The sequence below is a fragment of the Petaurus breviceps genome, unplaced genomic scaffold, assembly GCF_028583685.1.
Source record: "Petaurus breviceps papuanus isolate PSGF00001 unplaced genomic scaffold, PetGlider_PUasm1.0 419, whole genome shotgun sequence".
Taxonomy (NCBI): domain Eukaryota; kingdom Metazoa; phylum Chordata; class Mammalia; order Diprotodontia; family Petauridae; genus Petaurus; species Petaurus breviceps.
The window spans coordinates 12,124,198-12,139,535 of record NW_027186324.1 but is presented as its reverse complement, the minus strand read 5'-3'; the positions used below and the strand labels follow the sequence as shown (position 1 = coordinate 12,139,535).

Below are 15,338 nucleotides of genomic sequence, written 5' to 3'. Positions count from 1 at the left end.
TACTGTCCAGTCAAACTAGACTTCTTGCCATTTCTCATGGATGAAACTGCCCCCTGGAATCCCTGCTTTCCTTCAAAATTCATTTCTCACACCACTTTCTTCATGAGCTCTTTCCTGATGTTCCAAGCTGCTAACACCTGCTCCCATCACTTAATGTACCCGTTTTGTATATACCTATCAATCCTAGCATAGGAGAGGGGAAGTTGGGTGGTGGGTTACCCAGGGATTCTCAGGTTGGTAATGACAGGTCAGAAGTATAAGGAATTAAAAGATAGTAGTTGGTGAATCATTAAAATATGATTCCACTTCCTTTCTTCATTCCTCAAACCTTTTCAGAATGATCATCCTCTTTCCTCTTTTATTAGAGAAGAAACTACTCACTAAGAATAATCCTTCTACCTGTGCCCTTCATCCCAATGCCACTTTCCTTTCCTAAGATTCTTAAATAACAGTTGTCCACTCTACATTATACATCTTTAATTCCTCCATTTTCATTTGCTTTTTCATTTTTTAAGCTATACATTTTTCAATCAGTTAAAATCCTCTTTCTCTCCATCTCACCCCAACATCTCCCATCCTGCATCAAGAATGAAAGAAAAATAAAACCCATGTTACAAACATGTGTAGTCAAGCAAGAAAAACAAATTCCTGCATTGGCCCTGTCCAAAAAAGAAACCATATGTCTCATTCTGCACTGAGTCTTTCATTAGGAGATGGTAACAAGTTCCATTATTAAATTCCATGGAATCATAATTTGTCATTATACTAATTAGAGTCTATAATTCTTGCAAAGTTGTTTGTCTTTACAATACTTTTGTCATCATATAAATTGTTCTTCTGATTTTGTTCTTTTTCCCTTCATCAGACAAACCTAAAGACTTCTGTTAGTTTTCTCTTTCAGCACAATTTTATTCCACCACATTTTTATACCATAACTTGTTCAATCACTCCCTATTTGATGAACAGCCCCTCAGATTCCCTTTCTTTGCCATTTCAAAAAGAGCTACAAATATTGTTGTACATCCTTCATTTGAGTTTATTTTGCTTTAAATTAATCCCTCCCTTAATCTACCTTCCCTCTAAATGCCCTTTCTGCCTTCTCCTCTTTCCACATATTTCCCTATTGAATGTATTTCCGTATCCAACTGGGCACATTTGTATGTTCTTTCCTCCTGGTCTGAATTGACCAGTTCAGACGAAAGTGAAATGTCAACCACTCACCTCTATCCCCTCCTGTTATGGCTACTTGGACACTTTGATCACGTGAGGAAATTTCCCCTAACCATTTTTTTCCTTCTCCCCTGGTGTTTTTCTCTCCCCTTCCCTTTTCATTCTTAAGGTCGTCAACAGAATCTCTCCCAGGTCTTATCTAATTAGACTCCTTCTATGACCCCTGATGTGAATAAAGCTTCATAAAGGTCACATATATTATCTCCCTGGATCTCAGGGTTTACCCTTGTTTAGTCCCTTATGGCTTTTGGTTTACATTTTCATGTTTCTCAACTCCTGTGTTTGAACTTCAAAGTTTCTTTGTAGCTCTGGCCTTTTCATCCAGAATGCTTGGAATTCCTTTATTTCTTCAAAGCCCCCTTTTGTCGCCATATAATTTATATCGGTTTTGATGAATAACTTATTCATGGATATAAAGCTATATCCTTTGGTTTCTGGAATGTTGTATTCTAAGTTCTCCAGTCCTTTAAAGTTGTGGCTGACGAATCAATGTGTGATCCTGATGATGGCTCTTGGTCCTTGAACTCTTTCTGGCTGATTGCAGGGTTTTTTCCTTTGACCTGAAATTTCTAGATTTTAGGTATAATTTTCCGGGAGTTTTCATTTGGGGGGTTTTGCAAAAGGTGACTGATGGATTCTTTATATCTGCACTTTGCCCTCTGGTCTTAAGAGATCTGGGTAGTTCTCTGTTACAATTTCTTTTTTTGGTCAGAGCCCCATGAGTTATTTTCTTCTTGATCCTTTCTCCAGATCAGTTGTCTTTGCTATGAGATACCTCACATTTTCTTTTATTTTTTAAAGTCTTGATGTTTTCCTTAATGTTTCTTGTTGTTTCCTGGAGTCAGTGGCTTCTATTTTGTCGTTATTGTCCAGCTGTTGTTCAGTCATGTCCAACTCTTTATGACCCCACTTGGGGTTTTCTTGGCAAAGATATTGGAGAGGTTTGCCATTTCCTTCTCCAGCTCATTTTGCAGATGAGGAAACTGAGGCAAACAGGTTTAAGTGATTTGTTCAGGGTCACACAGTTAATAAGTGTTTGAGGTTGGACTTGGACTCAGGAAGATGAATCTTCCAGATTCCAAGCCCAGTGCTCTATCCACTGTACCACCTAACTGCCTTGGCTTCTATTTAGTCCATTCTAATTTTCAGAGAGTTTCTTACTTAGATAGTTTTATACCCATCGTCTCAAACTAACCATTCCCTTTCCGTAGCTGCACTTTCAGAACTCTTACTTCTTTTACATTTTTTCCTCCAGTACTCTCATTTCATTTATTAAAACAATTTTAACTCCTTTTGAGGAACAAAAACTCTTCCTTCATTTCTTCAAGGACTTCTAATTTAATTTGTTCCTAAGCTGTGTTTTTCTCTGAGGCTTTGTAGATGTTGTTTTGGAGTTATTAAGGTTATAAAGCTATTATACCTTTAAGGTGTGTATCACAACTGTCCCTGTCATCATAATTGCATTTTATGATAGGATTCTTTTTTGTTTATTTGTTTGCTCATTTTTCCAGTCTATGTTCTAATTTTGAACTTCTTAGGGCCAGGTTCTGCACATTTCTGGAGGAAATATCTGGACTGGTCCTGCTGCTGCTTTCTTGGAGATATTGAGTATTGTGTTATTCCAGGATTTCAGGGATACTTCAGGCTGGGGATCTACAAGCTTTCAGTGTGCCCAAAGTGGTCTGATACAGGTCAATGTCTGATTGAAGACTCCTTTGTTTGAGCTCTACAAATTCCCCATCTGACTATGAGTCTAAGCAATAGCAAAGTGCATCTTGCTTCAGTCTCTATTAGTCAGCTGGGCAGTTTTGCTTGTTTAGAATGACAGAAATGTAGGTTCTATTTTGAATAGGGATTCATGGCCTGTTTACTTCTCTGCAGGCTTCAGACTAGGCTAGAAGTTGAAACTGAGACCTCATTCTAGTCTTGGGGTCTGAGCCACACTGCTGCTTCTTGCTTCTGAACCCAACACTCTCTCAGTAAACTGCCAAGGACCCTTAGCCACCCCCGGGCACAGGTCCCCTCCTCACTGCACCTGGATCTGGGAGTCACACTTGGGTAGTGGGTGACAGAGCTTGGAGTTGCTACCTGTCCCTGCCATGGTGCTGCTATAAGTCTGGGACCTCCTCAAGGTTCTGAAGTGCTCTGCACATGTGCTTCTGCTCAGACTCTAGCCATAAACCTCACTATCTTTCTCTGTGCCAGCTTAAGCTACTAGAAAAAAAGATTCCCTGTGTCTTTTTCTTGGATGTCCCCCGCAGAATTTGGTCTGGTATGTTTTTTTAGATCTTTTTGAAGGAGTTTTAGGGGGGAACTCAACACTTTTCTCTACCTCGTTAGCTTTCTATCATCCCTTCCCTAAGATTATGCTTAGATCAATTCTAAAATTATACAGACACACACAAATTCTTACCTTGACAATTCTATTAGTCTAACTCACACTTTCTCCCCATCCTTTAACTAAGAAACTTCTTGAAAAGACAATTACAAATATAATTGTAAACAGTTACAATTTTGCTTTTCAAAAATGTAAACAATTTTACAGATATTCATTGGCAATAGTCAATACTTGAGGAACTATGAATTTATGGTGAAACTGAGCCGAGTTAACCATTCTGGAAAGCAATTTGAATTGTGCTAAAAAGAAGTGACTAAAATGTCTACACCCTTTAACCCAAAGATTCTGTGGCTGGATAGAGCTCCCCAAGGAGCTCAAAGACAGAAAGAAAGGATCCATAAATCCCAGAAAATTCACTGAAGTTCTTTTTTGTGGTTCAAAAAACTGGAAATAAATATTATTGCACTATCATATATTATGCATATGAAAAATTCAGAGAAGCATGGGAAGATTTACAGGAAATTATTCAGAGCAAAGTAAGCAGAGCCAAGAACACATAAAATGACTACAATATTGTAAATGCAAATAACAAACAAACACAAACAAAACTGAATGTTGTATGATTCAGAAAAGAGAAAATGTACATCTCTCCTTTATTTGCAGAGGTGTACTGTGTACTGTAATCTTTGATGATGTGTTGGTTAGTTTTTATAAACTGCTTTGTTTCCTCTTTATAAATCTTAGTTACCTCAGACACTTGACACACTTACTAGCCATGTGACTTTGGGCAAGTCACTTAACCCCAATTGCCCTCCAAAAAGCAAAAAAAAAAAAAAAGGAAAGAAAGTATAAATTAATTTTAAAAGGGGAGGCTAGGTGGCACAGTGAATGAGCAGCGGCCCTGGAGTCAGGAGGACTTGAGTTCAAATTCAGTCTCAGACACTCAGCACAAAAAATTAGCCATGTGACCTTGGGCAAGTCACTTAACCCCAATTAATTGCCCTACCTTCCCCCCTCCAAAAAGCAAAAAAAAAAAAAATCTTAGTTACAAGGAATCATTGACTAGGTAGGGGGAGGAGGGATCAATTTGAAAATGAAAGTTATGTAAAAACAAAAGGCATCAATAAAAATTTTTAAAGTAAAAAAAGGAGACGATTTTGTCTATATCTAAACCATCCCACTTTCTCACTATTCCATTTTTGGTAGCCCCTTGTCTTCTATTCTCACCATTAGACTAAAGCTGCTCTCTCTTCTCTCCTTCTCTGTCTCTCTTTCCAATGACCAAATCTTCACTCTCTCGCCCTCTTAGACTTGGAGATCCCACCACGCTCTCCCGGATCTCCTCCTGCTTCTCTCACCTTTCTTTCTCTGTCTTTTCTACTCATTCCTCATCATCTTCCTGACCAGAAGATCCAAGAGTCGGAACTCGGCATGTTCCTATTGCTGTGATCTCTCCTTTGGCACGCTTTCTCAATTCCAAAGTTTCAGCTATTCGCTATAGGCAGATCAACCCCAAAATATGCTTCCAGTACAGATTTCTCTTTGGATTCCAGACCAGAACCTCTAACCATCTCCACTTAGCTGTCCTATGGCACCTTAACCTTTTCATTTCTAGAATTAAGCTCCCGATCTTTCCCCAAAGCATATCCTTCTTGCTAAATTCTTCTTTCAAATCCATATTATTGCACTGTGAGAAATGATGAATATAAAGAATCAGAGAAGCATGGGAAAATCTATCTGAGCTGATATAGAGAAAAGTAAGCAATCCCAGAAAAAAATACAATGACTACAACATTGTAATTGCAAAAACCGATTTCTATCGGTCATAATAGTCTTCCACGCTTGTAACCTTGGCACTCTCTTTGACTCTTCCCTCTCCCTCAATTCTCAGATCCAATTAGTTACCAGGTCCCATTGCTTCCACCTGTCCAAGTTCCCACCTTTCTATTCTTACAATAGGAAAGACCTCAATGGCGTATTCCAGTAGCCTCCCTTCAGGTTTTCCAGTCTCAACTCTCTTCCCCTCCAGTTCATCCTTCACAGTGTTTTTAGAATTTTTTTTTCCTTTTTGGAGGGCAGTTGGGGTTAAGTGACTTGCCTAAGGTCACACAGCTAGCTTTTGTGTTAAGTGTCTGAGGCTGGATTTGAACTCAGGTCCTCCTGACTCCAGGGCCAGTACTCTATTCACTGTGCCACCTAGCCACCCCTCAATTTTTTTTTCTCATTTAGAGGAGCTGATTATGCCATCATGCTGCTCAAAAAAATTTTTAGTATAAAGTTAATCAAATTCTTTCATCTGGCGGTAAAGGAAATCCAAAACCTTGCACCATCCTTCTCTTCCAGATTTGTTTTATCTTATCCTCTCCATGAACACTATATTACAACCAGATTAAACCCATCTCTGCCTCCTAAAAAGACACTGAACTCTATTCTGTTGTTTTCTGCTTAGGTCGGTCCCTATGCCTAGGATACCTTCCTTTTCCCTTGTCTGTTTACTTTTTATCCATCTTTTAAAGCCCAAATCCTGAAATGAAATAAAGTTGACCAGTTTATAACCTTAATGCTGGGTAGAGAAGATAAAAAAAAAAATTACAGATTCCACAGAGTTAAAAGATGAATGAAGGAGAAGGGAATCTACCAGTGCTAGGAGAGGCAAGGAAATGCAGTAGCTCAGCTGTGACTGGAACATTCTAGCAGCAAGTGTCATAAGTTGAGATGGTACATCATTCCATATTTTAGCATTTTTCCCCCATGGAAATATATTTCTCCATACTTTGTTCATATTGGCAATACTTTATCTTTTGCGGTAATAGTAATCAATCTCTGTGGTTGCTGTTGTGCTTGTCCCTCATTTTCAAAGGAGACCATGGCTTCAGGGAGATGATGACATGACTTGCAGTTGACTATGAGTGAGGGAGGGCTGGGCAAGGTCACCAGCCTCACTCTCTCCTCCAGAGCCATCTGAGTCTAGTGACCAGATATTCATCAGGATGACTGGAGATGACCGAGGATGCAAGGGGAGACCCTGGCCCTTTCAGGCCAAGGCCACTTAAAACTGAGGTATCACCCATTCAGTGAGTAGGCCTCTTTAAGAAGTGAGTCAAGGGATGGCCCCTTTAATTAGAAAAAAAGGAAAAAAAACAATCTTGGAGGAGTGGTTGCTGTTCCAAAGAGTTACCATTGAGCTTTACTCTAATCCAGGAGGTGGAGTTTGGGCAGGGATCTATTGTGGTTCAATGTATGAGCTTGAGTCAACTGGGTTTAAGATTTGGTGGAAGGAAGGAAGGAAGGAAAAGGAAGGAAGGAAGGAAGGAAGGAAGGAAGGAAGGAAGGAAGGAAGGAAGGAAGGAAGGAAGGAAGGAAGGAAGGAAGCAAGGTAGCCAGTAAACCCCAGGTTAAGTGGGCAGCTTCTAGCCATTAAAATTTACCTTCCTTTAGAGAGGAAGAGGAGAGGGAGAGGAAGAGGACGATCTGAGTTACCCACCTAGCTGGGTCCCTGTTCAGGCAACTTGGTCTTGTGTTTGTCCTTCATTTTTGAAGGTGACTGTGACCAATCTCCATAGAAGCATAATGAAATAAAATGGGTATAGGATTCTGATTCATCAGTATTCACCATGAAGTATAACTGTACCTTTCATGAAGAGTTTTCCCTTGAGTCATTTGGCTAGATTGGTACTGGAAAAATCGAGGGGTGTTATCATGGCTCAGTTTGAGGTAAGCACCTCTATTGCTGCCTTCTTCATAGTAGTTAGACGCAGAAAACACTGTGATAATCTGATGAAGGATAAAGAAAATAGTGGATTTATTCATGTCCTCAATGCAGTCAGAAATGTAGATTCTCATAGTGACTTTAGAAAACTGTGTTTGCTACAGCGCCATCAATTGCATTGTGGTGAAACTGTAGAGTGTATACGTAATCAGTACGCTTGTAGCTACTTGACTTCCCAATCAGTTATCCCAATCCAATGAAATATTCTCAGCACATTCACTTAGGGACTTGTGAACAGTTCAGTTTTAGGACTAGAGAGTTCTTTGCTTTCATAGTTGCAAATTGTGAGGTTATAAGGAGCTAGTAATCTTTCTCTGTTTTTCTCTCCAAAATAGCTATCATAATCCAGATGAAGATTTGTCTAGGGCCACAATCTCCCTATTGCCTTTCAGAAATACGTGATTCGGGGCTCCAAAAGATGACATGCTTTACATTTGGGAGCGTGGAGGGGCCCTGAAACCTGGACTGCTACAAAGGATCAAATCACCTGCTCAGCACCAGGAGACTTAGGCACTAGTCATATCCCTAACTAGTGAGAGCCTGACACAGGTCACTTCATGTTGTGGTGTTTTCTCTTCTTAAAATCCACCTTATGAGATTATTATATAGTTAAAATGGGATAATGTTGATGAAAATACTTAGACAAGGAAGAAAGTGCTACTATGTGGGATGGTAATGATTTTATACTATTGCTGGGGGATTTTTAATTCTCTAGTAATTAATAGCTCATCTATGCTCCTTCCCCTTCTTTCCTTCTCAACAGTTTTTATTATTATAGGAAGGACACCTATTGAATTAGGCAAAGGAAATCTGAGTCTCTCAAAAATGTGTAGTAACTATGTTCATACATTTCTTTGATTGGCACTGTTCATTGAAGATCACCTTAGTAATTTCTTATTTGTAATATGTTTTGTAGCCTGTTCACCTCCACCCCTGCCTTTCTTTCCTTTGTCTTCTGAATGAAATACATTTTAACCTTTTTTGGAGTCTGTATTGTTCTATAACACACAACACCACTAATTGAATACTGGCACTAAAAAACAGGTCTTTGTGTCACAGAGAAGTTTGGGATCAGAAAAGAATTTTTCATATTTTTTAGTCCACATGTGATATTCATTTAGATGGACAATGAATAGAACTTCACCATTTATATTATAATAGTAAGTAATATTATATAATAGTACAGATAATATAATACATAAATAATATCTTCACAGTATAAATTATATCCATAATAATAGATAAATCATATTATTCTGTGTTATAGATGGGGAAGTTCTATACATTGTTTATCTAACTGACCACATAGTTTGTACAATAAATATGTCATCCAAGAAATGTATGAGCTAAAAAGAAGATACGCTGGCTACACAGTGAGAGTGAAGGCTATCCAAAGTCTGTGTGCTCCACTGTTATGCTTTTGATGTCAAGAAAAAGCAAGGAAAGCCTCCAACACACTGGGTGGACCTCTTGGGGAGAATTTTTGGGAGGACTTGAACAAAAGTTATACAGGAAGGGAATCCATGGGTAGGTTGTGATTTGCATCATTGGAGGGAGTGCCCATGTAGATAAAAGCACAGTTTCATCCATTGGAATATTTGAGTTACTATATAGACTGTCTCTGCTAGTCATAGGAAGCCTTAAGTCTTAAGCCAGTCTAAGGTTGCCTTGAGAAACCAATCCAGAAATACATCCCCAAGTCAAAGAATCTGATAACTCATCAAAGGTTATCTTTACAGTTTTTGTCAGACACTATCAAGGTTCCACAAAATACTCTATAAAATACTATACAACATCCACTATAGCTAAAGCTAAAACATTTAACCCCTCCCTCATCTGAGATTAATTACTTAGCTTGGTGAGGACTAATGCTTTGTGTTGCTTTTGACCAAAAACAAAGGTCCAATGACCAAGTACAAGTTGGAGTGAGAGCAAAGCAGACAGCTCAGTCAGAGGCAGGCCTAAATATCTCCCCCAACAGAATGTACTCTTTGGAGATTTATTTTCAAATTAATGATTTTTAATGTTTGACTAACTACACAGGGTCACAGGATCATAGACCTAGGCCTGGAGGATATCTCAGGAGGGTCTAGTTTAAATTTTTCATTTTATAGGTGAGGAAACTGAGGCACAGGGAGGTTCTGACTTGTGTGAGGTAATACAGGAAAGATGCATCAGAGATGGGATTTCAACCCAGGTCCTCAGAATCCAAAGAAGTCAAGACAGCCTCTTTCCCTCAAAGGCCAAAATATATTTTATATCAGGTCCATGGCTACAAACTTAATTATTTTCAAAGGAAACCAGACTGACTAGCCAAATATTGCTTAAGGCAAAAGGCAACAATACTCCTCTATACATTAATGAATTGTACATTTCAAAGCATTGCTCAGAACTTCTCCCTCTCCCCCTTTCCTCTCCCTTGACCCCCAATTCTCTTTCCTTTCCTCCCATTCTCCTTCCTCTTCCTCTCTCTTCCCTCTCCCTTCTCCTCCCTCTCTCCTTCCCTCTCACCCCACCCTTGTCTCCCTCAACAATTGGAGAGATTTGCTTTAAGACACTTCTTTTGCCTGGCTTTCTGGAGTTTTTACTGAGAAACATAACAAGTCATGTAATCTTACCTTTCCGTCATGGCAGATGTCAAAACCTTCTGGTTTACATTCATGAGACCTGATGATCATTTTCAGAGCAAACTTGGCCAATATACTGTCGGTAACATCTGGTCCAAAATAACAACCTCCTCCTCGACTTGTGTTTGGGTAACAGCCCTTTTTGCTTCTGGGATCACTCCAAAGAATATTGACTATCTTTGAACAACAAATCAGAGCTGACCACTACCAGTGTGCCCAGATTTAAATTTATTAACCAGAACATCATAAGGCAAATCATGCATGACCCTTTCCTCCTGCAAAATTTTACTTTATACACATCCCCTCCATGAACTCTGCCCATTCACCTCAACCTCCCCAATCTCCCCACCTCCCAGCAAACATTTTAAGGCTCAGCAAGCTACAGATCTCATAGGGGGAATTATTTTTTCTCATTTTTATACCTGAATCTCCTAGAAGATTTAGTTATCCCTCTTTGTTCCTTCCATTGTTAAGTTGCTTTCTATAAAAGACATTTTTTATTTGAGCATTTCCTTATTTTTGAGAAAAGATCCTATGAAAGATATATATTATTTGAGATTTTTTTGTCTCTCAATGTTCCTTTGTCAGTTTGGGTCAATAATTATAATGTGTGTGTGTGTGTGTGTGTGTGTGTGTGTGTGTGTGTGTGTGTAGATATCACTAAAAACCTTTCCTTACTCTCTTATGGAAGTGGTAGTGCCAGTATTATTATTCCCATTTTATAGATGAGAAAACTGAGGCTCAGAGAGGTGAAAAAATGGCCCAAAGTCACACATCTAGAAAGTGTCAAAGGCAGGATTCAAATCTTAGCCCCGGACCTGAAATCCAAGAGCTCTTCCCACTGTGCCACATTGCTTCTTGTCATGTCCCTTTTACTGCCCCAAATGGATCTTTATGGCTGCTTTTTCAGCTAGACGCTAGAGGTAGTTTCCTTTCAGACTACATCAGTATGAAAGCTATCCATATTGGAATAAGGGTAAATAGATAGGGGCGGCCAGGTAGCACAGCAAGTAAGAGCACCAGCTCCAGTGTCAGGATTGACCTGGAGATCGAATCCCGGGCTCAGACACTTAGCACCCACCCAGAAACATCTGGCCGTGTAACCTTGAGCAAGTTACTTAACCCCAATTGCTTAGGGGCGGCCAGGTGGCTCAGTGAGTAAGAGCACCGGCTCCAGTGTCGGGATGACCTGGATTAAATCCGGGCTCAGATACTCAGCACCACACCCAGAAATAACTGGCCGTAACTGGCCGTGTAACCTTGAGCAAGTTACTTAACCCCAATTGCTTTATTAAAAAAAAGGGTAAATAGATAGACACAAATATGCATATGTATATGCATATACATACATGTACAAATACACAGTCTATCATACGGTAGATCTCTATGTCAAATTTACCTAAGTAGCTCTGGATACACAGACACCAAATTCATTCTAAGCATTTTCAAATGAAGCAATGAGCAATGTTCCAATGAGCACTCCCACCAGCATCAGGATGCAGTGGCCACTATACAAACTACAGCAGTGGGGGTGATCATTGCCAAGCTAACAAGATGTTCCAGTTCTCATTTCCCAGTTAAGCCAATGAAAACAAGAGCAAGGTCAAATCAATCCCACTGTAGGCTATGCTTTCACGGTGGCACCCTCCCATGGATTGGCGCCAGGACTGCATGCGGAAGCCTAGTTTAGAGAAAGGAAAGAAGAGTGATGGAGTGATACACTCAGCTGACTTTGAGGCTATCAAGGAATTACGTGTCTCTAGCCCTGGGAGCAACATGAAAAATAACACTTTGGTGAAAGAAGGAAACAAAACAAGCAGTTATGGAGAAATGAAGGCTTCAGAAGTACGTGGAAAGGCTGGTCCTAGAGGTCATAGAGATACTGTGGCCTCTGCACGTTAAGATCACTCCAGAAATGTAATTTAGTTTAGTTTAATTTTTAATAATTTCATTTAATAATAATTTAATTTAGTCAACATAGTGATGAGGTGCCATAGAAGATCTTCTGAGGTCAGCTATTGTTTTAACAACTTCTCGGGCAATTCAATGAAGATGTTGAATAAGTAAACCGAAACATGGTCGACAACTGTGCTATACTCTGAGGAGATACAAAGCTTGGAGAAGACATAATCACTGACTTCACCAGCAGAAGTAGCTACAGTAGAAGTTTCAGGGCTGCTACCTTTCCTATTCAGGGCAGAACTGAGCCTTTACCAACCCTTGGATGAGTTTGTCCTAAATAATGCCCTTCATGTCAATTTAATAATAGCTTTGCATTTCATAGCTAACAAAGCAAGCTATGAAGTTTACAGAGTGAAGACATTCGAAAGTCACCCAAATTTACTTGTTTCCTACCTTAAGCTTATACTTTCTCTGTAATTCCCCAATTGACAACACAATTTATAACTCTGATGCATGCAGGACGAACGATAGAATAAAGGATACAAAAGAAATTGGATTATCTGCAAATGAGAGGACACAGCTGCTACCTTCAACTGGAAGGCATATGGTCAAGGGGATTACATGAAGAAGGAAGCAGACACTGACAATATCCTGTAACTGACTGTCAAGTTTTAGCACCTGGTCACCCCTGCCTAAATTTGGGGGAGGGGATATGGGAAAGAAGGAAATACATGGATTGGAGGGATCGTGCCAGCGATCATGGTCACGTCGACCATGGTCTGGGTCAGATTGTGTTACTGATTTTCCTCGGGTCCCACTAGTACTAGTTTTAGGTTAGTTGAGCCACTGCTAGGCGGCTAGTGAAACCCTATCCATTTATGGCCAAGCTTAAATGCTACATCCTCCATAGCTTTCCTTGATGCTTCCTCCTGACAGAGATCTCTCCTTCCTCTGAACTCTCATGGTACTTTGTTCACATCTCTCTTATTAGATTCTGTTTTGTAGTAGTTACAGTATATATGACTTCTCCTTGGGGATCATGTCTTTTTTATCTGTGTAATTCTCTCTGATGAGAAGCATTATGATACAGAGAAAGAAGATTGTCTTTGAAGTCAGGAAGACCTGGGCTGAAGAACTGCCACTTCAACTCTGGCAAAGGGGTAAACTATTGTGTGATAATCTCACCTCGTTTCTCAAAGCCCTAAGCAGCCCTCTAAAGTCCTCATAACCTGGGGTGTATGATCTTGTTTTTAAAATGTATGTATTTTCATAACTATTTCAATATAATTGGTTTCTTTTGCAATCATATGCATTTTATTTTATGCATTTAAAATATTATTCTAAGAAGGAGTTCACAGGTTTCATTAGACTGCTGAAGGGGTCCAAGACACACAAAAAGGTTAAGAATCTCTACTTTAAGTTAGAGATGAGTAGCCAATGCAAGTAGAGGGGGTTCACACAAAATGGGAGTTTCTTACACTGATGAATTCACGGGTTTGGACTCCCAAACAACAAAATAAAGCCACACAAATAAGCTCCTCAGAAGAGAATGCTGAGCATGAAGTAGGAACTTACTATCAGGTCATCAGAGATTTCTTAAAAATATTTTGCTTTTTGCAGCCTTATGCAATCTTATGTGTACTTTTAGCTTCCATCTGCCAGTTCCTATGATCCTTATTTAAATCATCAGAATTTCACCTGAGTGATAGAAGTGCCCTCTCAAGATATGGGTGGTCTGCTGTGTAATTTCTAGGGACACATAACAAGTGCAAAGAGCTCTTGCACTTGTACACTTTTCAATGAAAGACAATTCATAGCACAGGAAGGCAGGAAGACCCAAGTTCAAGTTTTCTTTCTAATACCTACTGGAGGTGAGACCCTGAGTAAGTCACTTAAGCCTCTCAGTGCTCTGAGCAACATTTTAAGATCATCAGCTGCAGAGATTGTACCAACCTGCACTGGCAGAGGTTCCCTATAGCACTCCAATGAAATTACAGGTCTAGCCTCCATCCCTACACTCCTGTCAAGTGTCTTGGATCGAGCTTTGGTTTGTTTGGTTTTGTTTTTTGCATTCATCTTATCCCTACCATTAAATTGTACGTTTTTTCAAGGACAGACACAATTCCACGCTGCCAATTTCCTTTATACACGATGTATGTCTAATATTCATTACTGACTGAGGCAACTTAACACTGGGATTATTCAAGTAAATTCAAATAAGAATCAAGAGGAAAACCATAATAGGTCCTTTTTCAACTCTCTGCTTACCTAAATATGACCACCCCACCTCCAAATATAGCTTTGTTGGGGATTAGATGGAACTAGGGACTGGAGAGTGGTAGAAAATTGATAAAGAGGGGAAAAGGGGATGAAGAAAATGTGAGAAAGATAGAAGGGCACTCTGGAGTCCCTCTTCAAAAGGAGGGAAAGAAGCCCAGTGTTAGATAACCAAAATTTAATCAAATGCTTATTTGATTTGAATTAAGAGGTGAAGTTACCAAAAGAAGGATCAGAGGGCTCCTCTGCTTGTACTTACCAGTTCAGACCAGCCATACACATAGGGTGGGGCCCCTTTGTTCTCCCGGTTTTGGGGAGACATGACTAACACATTATGGAATATATGATTTCAACCACGATCTTTCCCCCTAAACCTGCCCCCATCAAACCCCCATGTTTTTATTGAGGGTACCCCCATAGTTCTAGCCATGAAGATTTATAATCCCAGATCCATCCTCAGCTATTCATTATTCTTTGTTTCCTCATAGTCAATCTGTTGCCAAGGCCTATCAATGTCTTCACAACATCTCTAATACTTCTCTCTAGACACATGGCCATCACCTTAATTCAGACCCTCATTACCACTTCTCTGAACTATTAAAGTAACAGTATCCTATTTGGTCTCCCTGATTCCCATCTCTCACCTCTCCAATGCAACATCCACACAGCTTACAAAATAATCTCCCTAAAATGTAATTAAGACAATATCACCTCTCAAGAATTTTCTGTGGCTCCCTATTGCCACAGGACAAAATAAACTAACAAACAAATAAATCAATCAATGAAATTCCTCAGCTTGGCATTTGAAATTCTCCACAGTCTGGCTCTCTCCTTTCCTTTCTGGACTTATTTCACATTATTCCCCTTTGTAAATCCCATGTTTCAGCCCAACATATCTACTTGTTCCCTGACCCCAGCATTCTGCCTTATAACCCCATATTCATAGGGCGTTCCACACTCTTGGATGGGCTTCTTCCTCCCCTCCACCTCTGAGAATCCGTCAAGGTGCTCGCGCTCTCTGTCTGCTCTCTCTCTCTGTCTCTCTCTCTCTCTGTCTCTCTGTCTCTGTCTCTGTCTCTCTCTCTGTCTGTCTCTGTCTCTCTCTCTCTGTGTCTCTCTGTCTCTGTCTCTCTCTGTCTGTCTGTCTGTCTGTCTCTCTCTGTCTCTCTCTCTGTCTCTCTCTCTCTCTCTCTCT

At 39.9% G+C, this 15,338-nt stretch overlaps 1 protein-coding gene across 3 annotated transcripts in view; it reads right to left on the bottom strand.

Annotated features, from left to right (window-relative positions):
- The window catches only part of PPEF1 (protein phosphatase with EF-hand domain 1), a 171,365-nt gene that overhangs the window by 31,931 nt on the left and 124,096 nt on the right, over window positions 1-15,338 (bottom strand). For all 3 annotated transcript variants that reach the window (XM_069100717.1, XM_069100716.1, XM_069100718.1), the window contains 2 exons: window positions 9,956-10,141; window positions 7,200-7,342 (listed from right to left, as the gene is read on the bottom strand). In XM_069100717.1, the coding sequence (XP_068956818.1) occupies window positions 7,200-7,342; window positions 9,956-10,141 (329 nt within the window). The remainder of the gene's footprint in view (window positions 1-7,199; window positions 7,343-9,955; window positions 10,142-15,338) is intronic.